Here is a 22137-nt window from a genome sequence, read left to right as displayed (position 1 = left end):
GCCAGCTAATGGGACAAAACCACTATCTCAAGGCAGCAAAGAATTTGCTCTCTGAAACCCAGACTTTATCTTTCTTTCATTAGGAACCAGATTCTTAGCTGGTGTAAATCTGCATTGTTCTATTATCTTCAATGGACTCAGGTCAGCATACACGAGATGAGGATCTGGCCATATACCATTAATAACCCAGAATCACTTTTCTCTCGCAGAAAGGAGCTGATTTGTGCATATTGCCTGGGTCAGTAATATACTCTAAAGACAGGGAGAAATTCTTATTTTATTTTTTGTACCAGAGAGTCCTAGCGTCTCATTTTGGGTTCTCCCTTGTTTTATCAATCAGGACTAGGACATATGCAATTACCCCATGGTAGCAATTTAAATAATTAGTTAAATCATGTAGGCACCAGGGGGGATTCATCAGCGCCTTCATGCTGGCTTGCTTCTTCCTTATGCCAGTTCTTCGCATATCAGCTATTTGTGTTGCACAAGGAACTCTGAACTTCACCTGATAGCTGAAAGACAATGACACCCTGCAAGTAGCTTTTAGGAGGTTGGGACAGAACGATAAAAGCTTCAGTAGTAACCAACCTCTAGTCTCAGAGATTGAGAGGGCCCCCTGAAAAATGCTCTGAGTTTCTACTAGTTTGAGACCACGGTAGTTCAGAACTCATGACATTCACTGCAGTACTGGCTGTGATCACATGTCCAGCCCAATAACTACTGTCTAAAGCTATCTTGGCTAAAACTTATGCAGCTTGGTGTCAGAAACTCAGCTGGCTCCAGTCACCTAACTACCCAATGAGCTTGGCTGGGCCCAATAAAACCTGAACTATGTGACTGTGCTTCCGATTTGGACAAAAGGGCCAAAAGTTCCCAATTTAAGCCTGCTAGCAACAGCAGCACAGTGGCTGCTCAATGTGATCCATGCCTGCATCTGCACCGGAGTTGCATCCTGGCCATCCCTTGCTCCCCTCCTTTCCTGCTTCGCCCAGTCCTTGCCTGTCTCTGATCTCCTGATTCTGACCAATGGCTTGTCTCCTGACCATGAGTCCAGCTCTGCCCTTTGATTGCTAGGTCACACCAGCTACACCTCAGTGTGTGACACTTGGTTTTTAATGCTGCACAACCCCATTAAATTTTAAACAGAACCTGTAGGGCTAGACCGTGGGACTATAGGAGTAATGGGCTTCTGACACCTCCACATCACCACAAGCGGCGTAGGCTAGGTGCCCATGGGAGGACCCTATGAGGCTGGCTTTAGCAGGAAGTACTGCCCAGCAGAACCAGAAGGGCAGCCTCAGACAGCTCCCTAATAGGCCGATACTAGTATCTAAACCAGGAAGCCATGAATGGGAGCTGTCTGAACAACAACACTGCCAGCATGCCTCTGCTCTAGACCCTGCTCATGAGAACCCTCAACTCCGGCTTCTGTCCCTGCCAGCCTCCTGACATGTGACTCTTGGTTAGCCCTCTGGCCTGTCCTGGACTCTGACCTCCCAGTACCTGACTCTGAACTCCTGCTCTGACTCCCCACGTCCTGGTCATGACACAGATTGTAGTTGCTGAGCAAACATTAACACCACACTGCATTAATGGATAATGCAACACAAAGTGCCTAAGTATTGCAGCACTGGAACCTTTAAGAATGAAATACAGTGTAACTTAGAATAGTGTCTGTTATGAACATATGTCAGCCATAAGGGCTTCTAGACCCTTCTAGACCCTCCCATTTCCACAGAACTCATTTATAATTTCTCTCTGTTAAATGAATTTTGCAATAGCACAGACTTCTTAGGTTCCAGGATGAAAATATTCTTAATTAGACTATACAAAATACTGCACATTAACATGTACTGTAAAAAACCAAGCTATTCTGAGACAACATCAACAAAAATACGTCATGGGACAGAAAAGGTGAGTTAAGTGTGGTTTGGTGGGAATCTACTCCGTGTAACCTCGTATGGTTGTATATGTGTCTACGGGGGCCAAGGGGCAAACCATGACCCCTATGAATTATCATGAGTGGAGCACGGAGGAGCTCAGATATCACAGGAGTGAATGTGGTATAAATTCCTAGTTAAAGTGAATAGATATGGAGCAAGTATTAGGTTGAACACTACAGTTACTGAAATGGTTTTGTTAATGATTCCGTTGTTTGTCAGATGTACTGAGACTGAAGGAAAAACTGAACCTAAGTGATTAATGCACGAATATGATGCTGCTGCTGGTTCAATTCTCAACAATCATCTTGCTGGAGCATTGTATTTAAAACCTGGTACCAGGCTAGTGTATCATTTAGCCTCCTGTGCAAGGGAGCTGTATGACAGAGCAGTAAGGATGGAATGTTAATAGGCTAGAGCAGGGGTGGCCAACCTGAGCCTGAGAAGGAGCCAGAGTTTACCAACGTACATTGCCAAAGAGCCACAGTAATAGGTCAGCAGCCCCCCATCAGCTTCCTCCCACCTGCTCCCAGCACCTCCCACCCACTGGCAGCCCCGTTGATCAGCGCCTCCCCCTCCCTCCCCACACCTCCCGATCAGCTGTTTCGTGGCATGCAGGAGGCTCTGGGAGGGAGGGGGAAGGAGCGAGGGCACTGCAGGCTTAGGGGAAGAGGCAGGAAGAGGTGGAGTGGGCGCAGACCTGTGGCAGAGCCAGGAGTTGAGCAGTGAGCATCCCCCAGCACATTGGAAAGTTGGCGCCTGTAGCTCCAGCCCTGGAGTCGATGTCTATACAAGGAGCCGCATGTTAACTTCTGAAGAGCCGCATGTGGCTCCAGCTCCACCCCTGGGCTAGAGTTATACAGCTCACATGTAATTCTCAAACTACAGCTCTATTGGTTTAGGGCCTTTTCATCATTTTTAGCAGTTTATCAAATGGCCAAAGTGCAAACTTTCAGAGCAATGTGTGAGAATTGAGCCATATGGCTCCTTCTGATATTAATTGGTGTGTTTTCCTAAAAGATATATTGAAGGAAAGGTCCAAGCCCAGTGTAGACTGTCAGAATAAAAAATAAGGATGAAAATACCTGTCTACTATGTTATAATCATTTTTGGTGCCCTTCTGTTTATTTGAGGGGAAGAGATAAAAAGAATAGACATGAAAAAGTAGCACGATCAGTATTCATTAGCTATAACAGGTGCTTTAATTGCATTAAAACATACAGTACTACTAATAAAATATTGTTATGAAACTTCTGTAGAAGGATTATTTGAATTATTAAAATGAATATTTTATGCATCTGGTACATTTTTTTAAATGTTCGGGTTGTTGCACTGTATTTCATGTGATTCAGTGTTCTATTACTTTGGAGAGTGGTGGGCAAGAAATAAATACTTGGCATGTAAAATATCCATATTGTAACTTTCCCTGATTCCCCCCCCGTCCTTTCCAAAGTTGCCTCACTTTCCCCTTGTTTTTTCCTACCCCCCCACCCCCCCAGATGTTCTTGTTAAACCCTGGATTTGTGCTGGAGATGGCCCACCTTGATTATCATACACATTGTAAGGAGAGTGATCACTTTAGATAAGCTATTACCAACAGGAGAGTGGGTTTGTGCGGGGGGAAGGGGGGGAGGGAGAAAACCTGGATTTGTGCTGGAAATGGCCCAATTTGATTATCAGACACATTGTAAAGAGAGTGATCACTTTAGATACGCTATTACCAACAGGAGAGTGGGGTGGGGGGAGAGAAAACCTTTTGTAGTGGTAAACACCCATTTTTTTCATGGTTTGTGTGTATAAAAAGATCTTCTGTACTTTCCACAGTATGCATCTAATGAAGTGAGCTGTAGCTCACGAAAGCTTATGCTCAAATAAATTGGTTAGTCTGTAAGGTGCCACAAGTACTCCTTTTCTTTTTGCGAATACAGACTAACACGGCTGCTACTCAGAAATTTGTCTAGATTGTGCAGCTCCCCACTGGGCAATCTTGATCCCAGGAAGTCAGTCAGAATTTTTCCATTTACTTCAACAGGAATAACACTGGGGGCTGAATCTGCATCTTCACCCTCCTCCCAAACCACCTCCAGCAATTTCTTTCCAGCAGTGAGACTGCAATAATGTACTCTGGTAGTTCAAGGTATCTATTGATCCAATAGCATATGCTAGTTTAGCACCAGTAGAGTGGCCCTCACGCCATCTGCATGTTTCTCCCTCTGCTTTAAAAAGCAAGATGGGTATTTGGAAATACACTGCTGATTACCATATTTGTGAACTGTAAATCTTCACATGTCCAACAACACCAGGTGCTTAACTGAAGCCAGTGGAATCTTATAGTCATTAACATTTATAAAGCAGCAATCCACAGTTTGTTGAACCTACATCCAGCTTCTTAAGAAATTGATTTTTCTCTCTTCTAAGTATCGACACATTCTCCATTGTTTAAAATGGTCATTCAGAATGACAGTGTGTTTGGTAGGATCTTGCCTTTTTTGCAGGTTTTTTTTCCTGGAGACAGTTTCTAATTTACCTTTCACTTTTGTTTTCAATTCAATCAGCTGACGGTGTGCAGCTGATCTCACTGATGTGTATGACTTCTGGAGGTTAAAAAAGCCTGAATATTTGATGACTGACTCAATGCTTTCAGTGAGAGAATTAGTAAACTTGCTAATAATCTAAGGAATCCAATTTGAAAATGAATCTACATTTTAGCAGGTTTTTATTATTTATTTATTTTCCTTAACCAGGGAATCATATTGTCTTGCATACTTGGATTGGACTATACTCCATACTTGGAGTTTCATAGTGAAAAAGAAATGGTGTTAAATTATTTTCAATGTCACAGCTATTAAGTGCCAGGGTTTTATAAATGGAGGCCCTAGAGCAGGGGTGGGCAAACTACGGCCCACGGGCTGGATCCGGCCCATCAGGGCTTTGTGTCCAGCCCACGGGATTGCCTCTCAGAAGTGGCCGACACCACATCCCTGGGACCCCTGGGGATCTGGTGGCAGAGGGCTTCGTGAGTTGCCCTTGCCTCCAGGCAACGCCCCCCACAGCTCCCATTGGCTGGGAACGGGAAACCGCGGCCAATGGGAGCTTCGGGGGAGGTACCTGGAGGCATGGCAAGGGCAGTGCGTGGAGCCCTGTGGGCCCCCCCGGGGCTGTGCAGGGATGTGGTGCTGGCCGCTTCCCAGAGCAGTGCCGCTTGGGGCCAGGGCAGGCAGGCAGGGAGCCTGCCCTGGCTCCGGTGCGCGCCGCTGCCACCCTGGAGCCACTTTAGGTAAGCGGCGCCAGGCTGGAGCCCGAATCCCTCCTCCACCCCAACCCCTTGCCCTGAGCCCCCTGCGGCACCCCACACCCCTCCTGCACTCCAACCCCCTGCTTAGAATCATAGAAACTCAGGGTTGGAAGGGACCTCAGTAGGTCATCTAGTCCAACCCCCTGCTCAAAGCAGGACCAATCCCCAACTAAATCATCCCAGCCAGAGCTTTGTCAAGCCTGACCTTAAAAACTTCAAAGGAAGGAGATTCCACCGCCCCCCTAGGTAACTCATTCCAGTGTTTCACCACTCTCCTAGTGAAAAAGTTTTTCCTAATATCCAACCTAAACCTCCCGCACTGCAATTTGAGACCATTACTCCTTGTTCTGTCATCTGCTACCACTGAGAACTGTCTAGATCCAGCCTCTTTGGAACCTCCCTTCAGGTAGTTGAAAACGGCTATCAAATCCCCCCTCATTCTTCTCTTCTGCAGACTAAACAATCCCAGTTCCCTCAGCCTCTCCTCATAAGCCATTTGTTCCAGTCCCTAATCATTTTTGTTGCCTCCGCTGGACTCTTTCCAATTTTTCCACATCCTTCTTGTAGTGTGGGGCCCAAAACTGGACACAGTACTCCAGATGAGGCCTCACCAATGTTGAATAGAGGAGAACGATCACGTCCCTCGATCTGCTGGCAATGCCCCTACTTACACATTCCAAAATGCCTTCTTGGTAACAACGGCACACTGTTGACTCATATCCAGCTTCTCGTCCACTGTAACCCCTACATCCTTTTCTGCAGAACTGCTGCTGAGCCATTCGGTCCCTAGTCTGTAGCGGTGTATGGGATTCTTCCGTCCTAAGTGCAGGACTCTGCACTTGTCCTTGTTGAACCTCATCAGATTTCTTTTGTCCCAATCCTCTAATTTGTCTCGGTCCCTCTGTATCCTATCCCTACCCTCCAGCGCATCTATCTCTCCTCCCAGTTTAGTGTCATCTGCAAACTTGCTGAGGGTGCAATCCACACCATCCTCCAGATCATTTATGAAGGTATTGAACAAAACCGGCCTGAGGACTGACCCTTGGGGCACTCCACTTGATACTGAGCCCCCGCTGCACCCACACCCCTGTGCACCCCAACCCCCTGCCCTGAGTCCCCTGTTGCACCCCTCCTGCACCCCAACCCCCTGCCCTGAGCCCGCTCCCCCAGTCCGCACCCCTGTCCTGAGCCCCCTCCTGCACCCCAACCCCCTTCCCTGAGCCCCCTCATACAGCCCACATCCCTCCTCTGCCCCAATCCCTTGCCCTGAGCCCCTTCATGCACACCACACCCCCTCCTACACTCCGCACTCTCTCCCGCACCCCAACCCAATGCCCCGGCCCTGCATACAATTTCCCCACCCCGATGTGGCCCTCGGGCCAAAAAGTTTGCCCACCCCTGCCCCAGAGCCACATATTTTTGCATATTTGTAGAGGTGTCTGATTTGGAGTCCCATTGGTGTAAAAGAGACAGAGCTGCTGGAAAGATGTGCTCGGCCAGGACCCCAAGCCTTTGGAATTCACTGATCCCTGCTTTCGGTCCTCCCAGAAGAAACACTTACCCCTGCATCCCATATCCCTTCTACACAGCTTTACTCCTCCCTTCCCCCACCCTCTGTGCACCTCTAAACAATGTTTCTCTTCCCATGGAACCCATCCAGATACTGTTTTCACCTACCCCTCTTATAGAATCATAGAATTTCAGGGTTGGAAGGCACCTCAGGAGGTCATCTAGTCCAACCCCCTGCTCAAAGCAGGACCAATCCCCAATTAAATCATCCCAGCCAGGGCTTTGTCAAGCTTGACCTTAAAAACTTCTAAGGAAGGAGATTCTACCACCTCCCTAGGTAATGCATTCCAGTGTTTCACCACCCTCCTAGTGAAAAAGTTTTTCCTAATATCCAACCTAAACCTCCCCCACTGCAACCTGAGACTATTACTCCTTGTCCTGTCATCTTCTACCACTGAGAATAGTCTAGAACCATCCTCTTTGTAACCATGTCTCAGGTAGTTGAAAGCAGCTATCAAATCCCCCCTCATTCTTCTCTTCTGCAGACTAAACAATCCCAGTTCCCTCAGCCTCTCCTCATAAGTCATGTGTTCCAGACCCCTAATCATTTTTGTTGCCCTTCGCTGGACTCTCTCCAATTTATCCACATCCTTCTTGTATTGTGGGGCCAAACTGGACACAGTACTCCAGATGAGGCCTCACCAATGTCAAATAGAGGGGAACGATCACGTCCCTCGATCTGCTGGCTATGCCCCTACTTATACATCCCAAAATGCCATTGGCCTTCTTGGCAACAAGGGCACACTGTTGACTCATATCCTCTCGTCCACTGTCACCCCTAGGTCCTTTTCCGCAGAACTGCTGCCTAGCCATTCGGTCCCTAGTCTGTAGCGGTGCATTGGATTCTTCCGTCCTAAGTGCAGGACCCTGCACTTATCCTTGTTGAACCTCATCAGATTTCTTTTGGCCCAATCCTCCAATTTGTCTAGGTCCCTCTGTATCCTATCCCTACCTGCCACCGTATCTACCACTCCTCCTAGTTTAGTATCATCCGCAAATTTGCTGAGAGTGCAATCCACACCATCCTCCAGATCATTTATGAAGATATTGAATAAAACCGGCCCCAGGACCGACCCTTGGGGCACTCCACTTGATACCGGCTGCCAACTAGACATGGAGCCATTGATCACTACCAGCTGAGCCCAACAATCTAGCCAACTTTCTACCCACCTTATAGTGCATTCATCCAGCCCATACTTCTTTAACTTGCTGACAAGAATACTGTGGGTGACCGTGTCAAAAGCTTTGCTAAAGTCAAGAAACAATACATCCACTGCTTTCCCTTCATCCACAGAATCAGTAATCTCATCATAGAAGGCGATTAGATTAGTCAGGCATGACCTTCCCTTGGTGAATCCATGCTGACTGTTCCTGATCACTTTCCTCTTGTGTAAGTGCTTCAGGATAGATTCCTTGAGGACCTGCTCCATGATTTTTCCGGGGACTGAGGTGAGGCTGACTGGCCTATAGTTCCCAGGATCCTCCTTCTTCCCTTTTTTAAAGATTGGCACTACATTAGCCTTTTTCCAGTCATCCGGGACTTCCCCCGTTCGCCACGAGTTTTCAAAGATAATGGCCAATGGCTCTGCAATCACAGCCGCCAATTCCTTTAGCACTCCCGGATGCAACACATCCGGCCCCATGAATTTGTGCACGTCCAGCTTTTGTAAATAGTCCCTAACCACCTCTTTCTCCACAGAGGGCTGGCCACCTACTCCCCATGCTGTGTTGCCCAGCACAGCAGTCTGGGAGCTGCCCTTGTTCGTGAAGACAGAGGCAAAGAAAGCATTGAGTACATTAGCTTTTTCCACATCCTCTGTCACTAGGTTGCCTCCCTCATTCAGTATCCAAAAACTTCCTTATTCACATCACCCTCTCCTGCCTATCAATCCTCTGCTGTCTCCCTACCTCCTTCATGCCCTGCCAAACATTCCCTACTGCCTCCCATCCTTCTATATGCCCGTGCTCAGCAGTAAGATGGAAGAATCCTTCTGCCTACCTAGCTGCGTCTACAGTGGCAATTAGGTCAACCTAACTATGTCACACAGGGCACAACGCCTTTCACAGCCCTGAGCAAGGCAGCTACATCAACCTAAGTTTTAGGTTTAGACCAAGCTGGAGTCCCAATCATTTTTTTGTTGAGCTAGAGTTAAGATTTCATACATGTTTTCCTTTCAGCAAAAACACTAAAAATCCAGGAAGTCCCCAGTTAAGTCTACATTAACAGCCAGACCAACCTCATCTTATACTTTCTTCAACTCCATAACAAACTCCAGCGTCCAACATATCAGACATGGGTTACAACAGTAAAATTAATGGAGATGTAGGATCTGATTCACTACTATTATTCCAGTTTTAAGCAGATGCTACAGCAAAATATACTTTTACCCAAAATCCCACCACCCATTATGAAATGCACAGTACAACACAGACTAATGAAAGTCATAGTCAATCAAAATCAACCAAAGGGATGCTATGACTCTCACTTGGACAGCCCATGGTTTATGCTGAGAAACCATGCAGGATGGTTGCAGAGAGTTTTGAGGAACAATGAGGTAGCGTGGCTAAGGATACAGGGAAGAACAGAGTTAAGGATATGTGCAGAATCTTAACTATGATTTTCCAGGCTTTTTCTTGTTTTTTTAAAAAACTTTGCCCTTCACTTAGAATGTATAAACTGGCAAACATTTGCTTTCCATAACTACAATGTTCTAAGAAGGCTTTTCTGTGTTGGTCTATAATTACAACTGTGATTCAACGGAGTTTTTGATTTGAAGATTCCCTAGCTTCTTTCAAATGTTTGTATAACCTCCCTGTGGGTAAAAACTTGACGCTTCTGGATACAGTCGTTATAATTTGATGCAGTTGATGTAAATCGGTGGATGAAGTAAGATCAGGACTAGGATTCCTGCAGATCGTAGATGTCCCTCTCAGCAGGAGTCGTTGCATTACTTTGAACCTTTAAGGGGGTCCCTGTGGCAATTTAAATCCCCATGGGAATCCCTGAAGTTGTGCACCTTTTTTGTGGCCTTCAGGTACAGACTTCCTAAGTGCTGTGCAGTCTGATTTGTGGAATTACAAACTTTATGGAGATCTCATAGGTTTGGATAAAAACATATAAAATAATTTCAAACTTAAACCACCACATCCCACCTTGCATTTGTATGTTCAAAAATTCAACACAGTACAAGATTTACTGGTCTTGGGCACTGTCAGTGCAAACTAAAGGCTCAGTTCATGCCTGTAAAGCACTGACCCATCAACTAGGCAGGGTAAGGAATGCTGCCCTAATAGAAGCCCTGGGAGCCACTGTACCTCAAGAAGGAAGAATGACTCCGCAACTCCAGGTATAGTAGGGGACTCCTCTTGATGGGGTGCTACATTTCTTAATGGGCTGCAGCTGCAGCACATTCTTCCCGTTACTGCTGGCCTGCACAAGAAGAAGGGAGACCGGACTATGGCTCCACCTCCCAACCACTCCTGTCGGGTCGCTAGCCAGGAGCAGCTGTTATACTCAGGGGAGCACAAGGACTGTCGCTCCTTGAGTTTCTTCCATCACTATTTATCTGCACAGGAGCTGTCCCTATTCTGAAAGAAGGTAAATCTTTGCTGTATTATGTGGGCTCAAAGAAAGTATTGAAACAACATTGCTTAAAAAGAAAAGGAGTACTTGTGGCACCTTAGAGACTAACCAATTTATTTGAGCATGAGCTTTCGTGAGCTACAGCTCACTTCATTGGATGCATACTGTGGAAACTGCAAAAGACATTATTATTGCTTAAAAAAATACTGTTTCTGAAATCCAAGAAATCAATGCTATATCTGATTTGTCTGTCCAGTATAACAAAAGGCTTTGGTGGAAAGCAGCTGATAAAGTTAGGATTCTGGTAAATTACGAAGTGAATATTTATGATCTCTTTCTCTCTCTCTCTCCCTCCTTACATCTATGTTCAGAAAGATATTGATATACATACGTATCATTATTGAAAGTGGAGACAACTAGCTTATGTTTGATACGATGGAGAAGGGGAGCCAGTGGAGGAATGCACAGACAGGGCTGACATGGGCAAAGTGAGAGGCTATGAAAATGCCCTTTGTAGCAGTAGCAGCAGCATTCTGAATGGATGTGAGTGGAACAAGACTGCGTTTGTCAACGGCAGAAAAACGGATGTTTCAGTAATCGAGATGCAAGATGATAAGCATTTTAGCTGTGGGGATGGAGAGGAAACACTATGTCTTAGAGAGGTTATGCAGAAAGAATCTGCAAGGTTTAGATATAGCCTGGGTATGAAGACTGAGAGAAAGGTCTGAGCTGAAGATGATGCCTAGGTTATGGGCCTGAGTGACAAGCAGGATAATGATATTGTCCACAGTGGCTGAGAAGGAAGGTGTGAGGCAAGGGCTTGAGGGGAGAGGGAGAGCTCTGTTTTAGCTATATTGAGCTTGTGCTGATGACTAGACATCCATGAAGAGTAGTTGAGAAGTTTGCCTTTTGAGTTGTGCAGCTTTTGTTTATTTTGGCTGTTTCATCTCCTCAACTCAAATCAGTTTCAGTTTATTTACTGGATTTTCAGCATGCCTGCTCAGGTTTAAGGACTCTCTATTTATCGCGTAAACACTGTGTTTCAGGGTCCTTAAACCTGAGTAGGTGGGCTGAAAATGGAGCAAATAGGATGAAGAAGCATGACACAGAGATTACTTGGCAAAGGGTTCTCTGACCTTTGCAAACGACTCTCACCTCAGACCTAACGAACTCATTAAACAAAATAGGTCTTGCAGGATACTTATCCATAAAGAGTAATGTGTAAGGTACCTACAGAAAGCTGATAACTTGTCAACATTCATAACCACTGTGAGATGTATGTGCAGGTAATATTTAAGGAATAATATATTTATATTGAACGTGTGCTTTAGGCATCAGGATGTCTCAGTAATGGCCTGTTTGGGCAAGGGGGAGTTGTTACACTGTCCTGTCTGGCCAGTGATGCAATGCCAGGCTCAATTGTTTAGCCTCGTGCAATACTATGATTTTGAATGGGAAACCATCAGCAGGAACAACAAACAATTGAAACCACTTCAAGGTAAAAAAGAAACTTTACAACAAGACAGGGATTCACCCTATCTATGAATAGAAAAAAAAAAAAGACTGATTTCAGTGTAACAGAGTAAAGGGAAGGACACTCCATTCACTGAGAAAACCCCTTGAGGAGCGGTGGGGCAGGAGGCACATTTATGAATGCTTGGATCCTGGTTTGTCCAAAACCAAGCAGTTCTTCAAAAGATTGACCCTTTGGGGGGAAATCTACTTTATTGCATAGGAAAGGTAACTATTAATAAGTGTGTCACTCAGGTTTGCATTTTATGTTGTTGTTTTTTGCATTGTAACCACTTGTTTCTGTTAGGATATAAAGAAAAGGAGGACTTGTGGCACCTTAGAGACTAACCAATTTATTTGAGCATAAGCCTTCGTGAGCTACAGCTCACTTCATCGGATGCATTCAGTGGAAAATACAGTGAGGAGATTTATTCATTTATTTATTTATTTCGAAATGTTATGCTCAGATAAATTGGTTAGTCTCTAAGGTGCCACAAGTACTCCTTTTCTTTTTAAATAATCATCTTACAATATGTTAGGATTGGTTAGTTAAATTTCAGTAAAATAATAGGTTAAGGTATAGCTAAGCAGAACTCAAGTTTTACTATATAGTCTGCAGTCAATCAGGAAGTAAGGGGGGGAAATGGGAACAGGGAATGGGAGTGGGGAATTGGAATCATGTTTTGCTAAGGGGGGAAATGGAGGTGGAAGAATTGGAATCATGTTTTACTAAGGGGGGGAATGGGAACAGGGAATGGGGGTGGGGAAATTGGAATCATGTGTTGCTAAGGGGGCGGAATGGGAACAGGGACACAGGTAAGGCTCTGTGGTGTCAGAGCTGGGAAGGGGGACACTAAGGAAGGAAACTGGAATCATGCTTGCTGGAAGTTCACCCCAATAAACATCGAATTGTTTGCACCTTTGGACTTCGGGTATTGTTGCTCTCTGTTCATGCGAGAAGGACCAGGGAAGTAAGTGGGTAAAGGAATAACCCCCCAACAGTTTCCACCACTCTTTCTTGTTTCTAGTTAAATCTTTATTCTTTCTTAAATAAACCTACTTTATTTTGATCTTCAGGACTCACAAGTGCTGTGTGGTTTACAGGAGTGGTGGTTTGAGATAAAAATTGTAAATTGATATATACAGCACCTTTGGGTGCAGAGGATCTGGAAGTTCTGCGAATAGCCAGTGTCAGGGACTGGATATCACAAGGAAACAATTCAATGGGGGTTTGGGGATTGAGGTGCACTGAGTATTAACCTGCAAGGTGAAGGAAGGGTTGGCATAAGCCCAGAGGAAAGTGCTTGAGTGGCTGAAGGACTGGCAGTGTCACAGAGCTGACATCCCGCTACCACAAGAAAAACTCCCTCTAGCTGAGGGCAAAGGGGGTAACAAGTTGACTCACGGTCCGGGATACCCTGAGAACTGTCACAAGAAGGTTGAGAATAAGGGGCCCAGTGTAACTTTATTGAAGTCAGTTAGGTTACTGGGGTGATTTTAGTTCAAGGGGTTGAAACTTCAGGAAGAAACAAGAATGATGAAGAAACGAAAGCAAGAGAACCTTTCAATAACCTCTTAATTAGTCAGTATACAAACAAACTCCTCTTTAGCACATATCAATCCCTAACTGTTTGCTGCAGTAGAGTCGTTCTGACAACATCAGCAATGGTCATTTTATAGTCTTTTCATTTTTAATAAAAATTAAAAATTAAAGTTACATTTGGTTTCCATATGTAGATGATCCTATTCAAATGAGGATGGTTATGGAATGTGGTTTTGGGCAGATGAATCCTGCAGCTTAGGAATGTTACAATGTGCAGTATCAAAACAGCAGAGAAGCTTAGTTTTTGTGCTCACATGCTAAGAGGCAAATCCAACCTTAGATTCCAAGCTGCAGAAGGTCCCCTGGCAGTAGCATTGGTGTCAAGATTTCAGTGGGCACTGCAGGTAGGGTGAGCAGACAGCAAGTGTGAAAAATCGGGATGGGGGTGGGGGTAATAGGAGCCTACATAAGAAAAAGACCCGAAAATCGGCACTGTCCACATAAAATTGGGACATCTGGTCACCCTAACTGCAGGTGATGTTCACACTGCTCAGCTTCACAGTGGCTCCTAGCATGCCAATGTGTAAGAGAGGGAGGGGACAGTGTACGGGTGGGTCCAAGATTCTAGTGCTGTGTGCGTGTTTGGGTGGCAGTGGCTTCTATGGAATAGCTCTGCAGACCGGAAAGAGGAAAATTACTCCAGACTGCATCTGTCCAGCTCCTGAGCTCGTTACTCTGGCAGGGCACTGAATTTGCCCTTAAGTGTTTTCTTCCCCAAGCCCCCCTTCTTTGGAGGAAGATGAAGTTACATCTAACATCATGACGTGTGGGAGGGAAGCAAGAGATCTTGGGGAAGATTGCTTATAGTGGCTTTTCCCCCTTTTAAATCCAAAATGAAATAATTTGTGAGCAGCACAAGGGGCCTGTTCTTCCTCTGATGTGCTGCATAAATTCCTCCTTAAAATACATGTTACTATGAAGCTTTTCAACACTAATTCTCCAGGGGAATGTGAAATGAAGTGGGGCGGGAGGGAGGGAAGGGAGAGAGAGAAGCTGTCTTTACCATTTTGAGACCGCACCTTCCAATCCCTCATTATCCAGAGTACTTTGTGTCTCAACTCTATTGTCTTATAAGTCTGTGTAGCTCCTTATGGAAGGGACCATGTCTTCCTCTATATTTCTAAACCAATCATACTGTCTACACTCCTCTCCTTAAAAATTAAATAAGAGTGAGACTAAAAACTTCAACTGTTCTCTTTAATTTTCCTGAATAAAAAACTTATGTAAGTGGGTGAATTAGACTGACATCCACCACCCAGTGCATACTGAAAATGTAAAAAAGTATTTATGATTTATATTATTTGCTACTTAATTTGTAACAAAGCAACAGGGACCAAGGCTATAGAATTATGTAATATGCATTTCATCCTCAGAAAAGCCTACTCTATAAATGGTAGCTAAGTAAAAGCTCTGCCAATACAGTTATAAGAAATCCATCATAATCAATCTTTTAAAATTGTTTGTCCAGTCTGAGAATTAAAAGATGTATTTAATAAATTATTTGAGAAAGGATTGTCTTTAACCATGCACTGTAGAGTTTTAATCCAAATAATGATATGCAATTCTGTAATTCTTAAACAGTTCCAAAAGAAGTGTGTATACAATGTTCAAGAGGTAGAAACACGATAAAATAAAGGTGTTTTTACTGAGGTTTTGGCATGCCATCTGGTCTAATTTGTCTTGTGCTTTATTTAGTACAACATCAGCTTTCTAGAGAATGTAAATTACTAGATGACCACTTTAAAAAGAGAACCCATAAAAGAGGAGTTAAATATATATGGAAAAATCACACGCTTTTAAGTTTGCCTACTTAAGAAAATATCCAATATCAAAATATATTGAAGCCTAGATGAGTCCAGAAGTGAATTAATTTACTCCATGAATGCAAACTATTAATTATTGTGATAAAAGTGATAAAGAAATATAGTGATGGCAAAATATTGAAATAACTTTGCAGATATTGTATGTTGTGATTTTATAATAGACATAATGACATAACATGTCATTAATAACAAAACCATACAATGGATTTTAATTAAATCCAAGCGAAAAAAGACCCTTGTGGACACCCTCTGCCCCAAATTAAGTTTTTTGACAATCTTGATTAATGGTAACACACACACTTCATGGTTTGTAAACCTGAAACATACTTATACATTACAGTCCCATTGTCTGCTTCCAGGTGAATGTCTGGTTAGTCAGCAACAGTGAAATCCAGTGCACAAGAGGTTGTTTTTACATGTTTTACACGTTTTCTAGAAAGGTGATATCAAAAAAAGTAAACAGGTACCAAAGTAGGAATTCTAGTATCTAAACTTTCTCTTTCCTTAGGGTAAATTTAATGAAATAATGACAGAACAATAAAAGAGTTCCTACCCGCAAAATTTCTTCAATACAGCTGTTATCTCCTGTTCCACTCTCCTGTAAACAAAGAGGAAAATACTTTTTAAGTAAGAAATAACAAATGGCCGGTTTGAGGATATCTGGCTACATGAGATGTATTCAAGACTTGGGTACATTTTCAAGTCAATGTCAAGTGTTTCTAGCATCAGAATATGGTGATGTGTTAAACTCAGAAATTATTTCCTACTTTTTCTACAAGAAAATAAATTTTTTTAAAATGTTTATTCTTTAAATGAGTGACCACAATATATTTTTATTTCATCTATAAGATTCTGGTTACATTCACTTTAGATGTGGTTCATTTCACACATATCATGTGGTCATTATACGTATAGGTAAAATAGTCACTGTATATACACAGACCTAATATATTTACTATAAATTTATTTACAATAAATTAACAAAAACAGACTGGCTCCTTCTTGTAGGTAAAACTCCCATTGGTTGCCCAGGGTAGTTTTGTTTCCATAAGGATTAGGCCCATTATCGACTACACAATCTTTCATGGAATCAAGCGTTTAAACTCTTGGAGCTGTGTTCAATAGGTAAATCAGAGGTCTAACAGGGCCATTCAGGGTATGTCTACACTGCAATGTTAGCCTAGGGTAGTTCAACTTGAGTTAGCAGACCCTGGGTTTGTAACCTAGGGCATGAGCATCTACCCTCATTTGTAACCCCTGGTTAGGAACTGTTGAACCGTGGGTCCCAATCTGGGATTCTAGTGTCTACGCTGCATTATGCAGACCCGAGTGCAACCATCCATATCCCAGACTGCCTAGTGCCCTCCCAAAAAGTGGTTGTTCTAGCCCTTTGTTCATGGTACAGGGTGAGAAAACTTAACTGTCCACCAAACATGACTGTCCAGAGGACAAAGAAAGTCAGATCATTGTGGGATACTTTTGGAGGACTCCCAGAGTATGAGTTCAGTGGGGCTGAGTCTACACTGCAAAGCAATAGGGCTTGAACCATGGGTCCTGGCTTGACTCAGACCGGAATCCTCCACCCTTGTGGGGTCCTGGGACCCTGGGTCTGAGCCCTAGATAAGCACAATTTGTGTGTAGATGGAAAGGGGGTTTGGCTTGAACCTGAGTTTGAACCCTGGGCTTACACTGCAGCATAGACTTAACCACAGTGAACACTTTACACACAATTGTGAGGAGTTACCTATACAGGCAGTGGCGGATTAGTCACTGGGCCAATGGGGCCCCTACCCAGGGGCTCTGGCCAATTTGGGGGGCCTGGAAAAATGGGCATGCCCCAACCCACTCCTCCCACCTGGCACTCCTGCCAGGGAGCAGGGTCGAGGCACAGGGGCTTGCCCCACTCCGCCTGCCAGCAGAGAGTCAGGGCATGGGGGCTTGTCCTGCTCTGCCCTCCCGGCGCTCCTGCTGGGGAGCGGGGGAAGCCCCAGTGCCTGACCCTGCTCCCCAGCAGGAGCGCCGGGTGGGGGGAGGAGGGGTGAGACTGCAGGCAGAAGGGTTGGGGAGGGGCCTCCCACTTGCTCTGGCCCAAGGTCCCACAAACCCCTAATCTGCCTCTGTATACAGGTCCTTAAGTCCATCCCTATTCAGCAAAACATTCAAGTACATGTTTAACTTTAAGCATGTGCCTCAGATTCATTGAATCCAGCAGAGAATGAGGTGCAGTGGAATCTCGCTCTGCTATCCCCATCTCTTCCCTTGACCCGACCCCCTGCCTCCCATCTCTGCCCCAACATACCCTCTTCCTTTCTTATGCTGTGCAGTGCAGCTCTGCTAAAGCAGGCAGCACAGACGAGTGGGGAAGCAGGTGCAGGAGGCGGTCTAGCTGCTTCTGCCAGCTTTACATAACTTAGAAATTCCTGCTAAACAGGGGGGACTCTCCAGGGGAAGTCTCCAAACGTTTAAATTCACTTTACACTGCAGAATCCACCAAGTGAAATGATTTTTGCTTATGCAGAACACAATGAACTTAGCAGATGGGAGAATGTGGCCCTAACTCTTTTGTTTAACAGTGGGAGAAAAAATAAATTTGTACTTATTGTTATTATTAATAATTAACTTTTGAAGTGAGCTAGGAATTTTGGCTAAATTTTTGAAGGTGATTAGTGATTCTGGATGCCTAAATGTTCAGGTGTCCAATCTGAGGAACATGCCTGATCTTCCGAAGTGCTGAGCACCTGCCCTCTGAAAATCAGATACCTCTAAAGCGTCTCAATTTAGGCACCTACAATCACTAACCACTTCTGAAAATTTATGCTTTTCATACTTACATGGTATTGTTAGCCAAATATTGTTTGCCCTACTCCTGTATGTTAATACCATGGTTCTCCCGGAAGATCATGCTAAGTGCAGATAAGTACAATAACCATGATAGTGTGCTTCCTCGCAGAGTTGGAGGGAGGATTTGATTTGGAGAGAGGGTTTAAATTCATATGCTCTGGAAGTCTCAGGGGGGTAGCAAAGTCAGAATTAAGGCAATAATTTATGTTTCATAATTTTTTGTGGCTGTTATTTCATGCCAGGTTATGGGAACTCATGAGTCTTTTATTGTCAGCACTCCTGAAAATTTTTGCTGAATATGGCCCTTGGTTATTAAACAAATGAATTGTCTTTAACTCTTTTGCTGTAGTACAGTCTACCATCTTAAAAGTCAATAAGAGTTATGCCATTGACTTCAATAGAAGAAGAAATGGGTGCAACATAAAGCGCCTTTCAAGAATTATTCATATTTGACAAATCACTGGTTAAAAGGAACTACAGTCAATTGCAAATAGCCCCATTCTGAACTCATCATTGCAACAGATGAATCAAAGAATGCAATATGCTGCTTTTGCTGTTAGTGGAGTAACAATACAACAGATGCTGCTAATAAAGTTAACACTAACAAGAAAAAAACACACTTGAAGAAAAATCACAAAATTCTGTGGACTTTCTATTTTCCTCTCACTAGCTGATTTATTTTTCTCCTCTCCATAGATCCCCCCTTCCCCAAAAAGCCTGTTCTATGCTTAGTCATCACACCAACATCATTAACAGTTGAGCACACAAAGCCCTCCTGGCACAGCACATGCCTTGTATGTATGAAAAATTATGTATGTATAAAAAATTTTACATGGTGGTAAATTCCGCCTGCAATTTGCATCAAGATGCGATCTGTTGGAGGGCTTGCACGGAAAGAGGAACACACTTGCAAATATGGTGGTTGTATCCATGGTTTTAGATGGTTTGGGGAGGAAATTATTAAAGGGATTAATCTTATAACAAAATACCAGCTTTCTAAAGATCCCCTGACCTACTTACTTAATGCTCCAGTAGAGGATCTACATTTTAAAAAGAAAGACAAATCAATGAATTTTTATTGTTAGTATTTAGCCTTTGTATTACATACTAGTTAAAAAATGTAAACACTCTGACTATAGAATTGTGGCATGGTAAAATATGAACTGTCTTGTAATGGAAAAACTTTCACACCAAGAATGTACACAAGAGAAGCGCCAAAAAGAGGATTGGTACTTAGAAATTTGGTCATCCTTTTTTAGTGTACGCAGAAGAGGAGGGCTCCCCAGCAAGCAGGCCAGAATCTTTAGACAGGTTCTTTGAATATTAATCTGATCCTGAATAAGTAATATACAATGTAGTATGTTAATGTTTTATTGTAACTTTGCCTTACTGAAAGTTTTTTTTTAAATCATCTATTACTTACACGCTGTAAATACTATACACTTTCACCTATTTACATGGCTAGATCTGCCCATTTTAAATTGCATTCTGCTTCTACTATTCTTTCAGTGTATACTACATGACCCTGTGCCTGAATAAATCTATATAAAAAGTGCCCATAATTTGAACGATGTAATTCTTTCTCCCTCTTGATAATGTACATACAGCAAAAGATTTGTGCAATGTACATTTTAATTACTCTGTTTTGGGGGAAAACTCAAAACTAAAGGAAACTATTACTAAAGGAAGTGAGGTTTCTGGGTGTTGTTTCATGCTGAATTGCTGAGCTGTTACTAACTTATTATTTATACCAGCCTTGATGAACTCATTTGCCTATCATTGCTTTTTGAAATCTATCACAACAGACTCATCTCCCTGAACCTCCAATGAACTCTCAGTGAAATTCTGGCAACTCTAGTTCACGTATCAAAGGCAGTGGGCATGATTCTTTTAGTTCTTTGATGCTTTTCCCATTATCTTCATTTCTCAGTCAGGGCAGCCCCCCAAAACACCAAACATTTGTACGCACACGCACACACAGAGTCTGGCACGAAGATGTGAGGATCTGCAGCCGAGGATAACAGCAGTTATTACTGAAGAAATAGCCAGGGGCATCACATCATTGATAACACAAGGAGCTAATTACCATGCAAAGCACAGAGTGCTGTAAGAAACGAGGCTGAATAAAGACTACACTGAATTCTTGGGACATGGGATGTAATTGCAAGAAAGCTACATCTGTACATATTTTATTTTATACTTTTCTTTTTTTTTTCTTACCAACAGCTTTCACAGAGTGATCTATAAAGGAACTTCTATTAAAAGAATTCCCAGTTTATGAGCCTTTTCCCTTCCTCTCAAATCTTTACACTGAAAAAAGGGAGAACAATCTACCACGGCAATCTAGTTTAAATGTAGGCCACATCTACACTTGGAGTTGGGGGTACGATTCCCAGCTGCGCAGACATGCTCATGCTAGCTCTCATCAAGCCAGCATGCCAAAAACAGCAATGTAGCCAGTGTAGCATGGGCAGCGGTGAGTGGCCGCATGGGCTAGTCACCCCAAGTATGTACCCACAGGGGGCAGAAAGAGTAGGTAGAGTACTAGTAAGATGAGAGCTAGTGCAAGTGTGTCTATATGAGCTGGGAATCACACCCTAACTCCAACTGTAGCGTAGATGTAGCCTTAGTGTAAGAGATTGTTATGGCAAAAGTTTTTTATATCATTATTTGTGTTGCATTAAGTACTTCCACTAACTCTTTGCATTTTGCACTTTTTGCACTTTTTCTTCAGTGTAAGTTAAAAGTTATTGAAATATTTTAAATGTTGAGATATACCCACTGTACCTCCCGGGCCTCTGTCCACTCAGTCTGGGTCTTTCTTGCCATGCTGGCATTAAAAAGCTGGACATCAGCAACCAGTTTGGTGTCAGTTGGTGGTACATTTGGGGTCCTTTCAAAAGTGGGTTCCTGACTGCAAGGATTCAATGCTCTGTTCTGACACCCTCCTGATACATAACTGCCTCTCTACGCACATCTCCACACCACGCAAACACCATAATAGGCTGGAATAATAGGTGGAGGTTACATTATCAAGCAATGTAGGATTATATTGCTGGAATTCATTCACGCAGAGCAAATTAAAGTTCTGTTTGGTAACTGATGAGTGCTTACAACTTGCACTGATTATTTCTTCTGAAAAAAAAACCCCAAAACCAAAAAAACCCAATGCATGGGCATGAACTGTGATCTGCCTATATATCAAAACAGGTTTCCATAGTCTACAAGAGAGTGAATCTTTATTTCAATGCAGAAAATATCCAAATTTTTAGAGGAATAAAAGACATCTGGATGGAAAGTACTATCGCACAGGAACTATTGGTGCTTTAAAAAAAACTGCTTTCTCAAAGACAGTTAAGTGCCTAACTCCCATTGAAATCAATGTAGGGCCTATTTTACTAAAGGAAGGGTAGAGAAGGATTGTGGCCCAGGTTGTTAATGAAATAAAAGGCATCAATTCCCACTGAATGAAACTTCAGACTCACCAATATGCCTCATAACAAGTGCTTCCTTCTTCTTGCTGTCATTCGTCCTGAGGTGTTGCATTCATGCCTACACTTTTCCCTTACCTCATGTAAAAAAAGCTTTTGCTGCATTCTGATTTAAGGTAGAAGCTACTAGAGATGGCTCTAGTTAAGGATACCTAATATTTTCCGTAATAAGTCCTGTTTTCCCTTCTTTATAAGTTGCAGAATTTGTACTGTTTGGGTTGCAATAATGCATGTTTGCTCTGTCTCAGTAGTGTTGTTGTTGTTCTGTTTAAAGGGGGTCAGGAAAATTCCAGCAACAACAATTAAACTATTTTTGAGGATAAGGCTAGGGAAAAATAGGGAGTTTTTCCAGTGTTAAATTTTCTCCCCCGTAATCATTTCTTTGGAGAGCTTTAATGCCTACAAGGACCAGGAAGATGAAATTTGGCATGTGGATGGTCATGGGGTCAGAGAGGTGACTTTTACCGTTCCCATGAAAAT

The 22137-nt window shown here is 43.3% G+C and overlaps 1 protein-coding gene across 4 annotated transcripts in view; it reads right to left on the bottom strand.

Annotated features, from left to right (window-relative positions):
• Positions 1-22137, bottom strand: part of AFF3 (ALF transcription elongation factor 3) — a 466113-nt gene that overhangs the window by 246635 nt on the left and 197341 nt on the right. For all 4 annotated transcript variants that reach the window (XM_074965024.1, XM_074965032.1, XM_074965041.1 and 1 more), the window contains exon 4: positions 15879-15923. In XM_074965024.1, the coding sequence (XP_074821125.1) occupies positions 15879-15923 (45 nt within the window). The remainder of the gene's footprint in view (positions 1-15878; positions 15924-22137) is intronic.

Source organism: Natator depressus, chromosome 1 (genome assembly GCF_965152275.1).
Source record: "Natator depressus isolate rNatDep1 chromosome 1, rNatDep2.hap1, whole genome shotgun sequence".
NCBI lineage: Eukaryota > Metazoa > Chordata > Testudines > Cheloniidae > Natator > Natator depressus.
The sequence above is the reverse complement of the archived record's forward strand: the minus strand, read 5'-3'. Positions and strand labels throughout refer to the sequence as shown.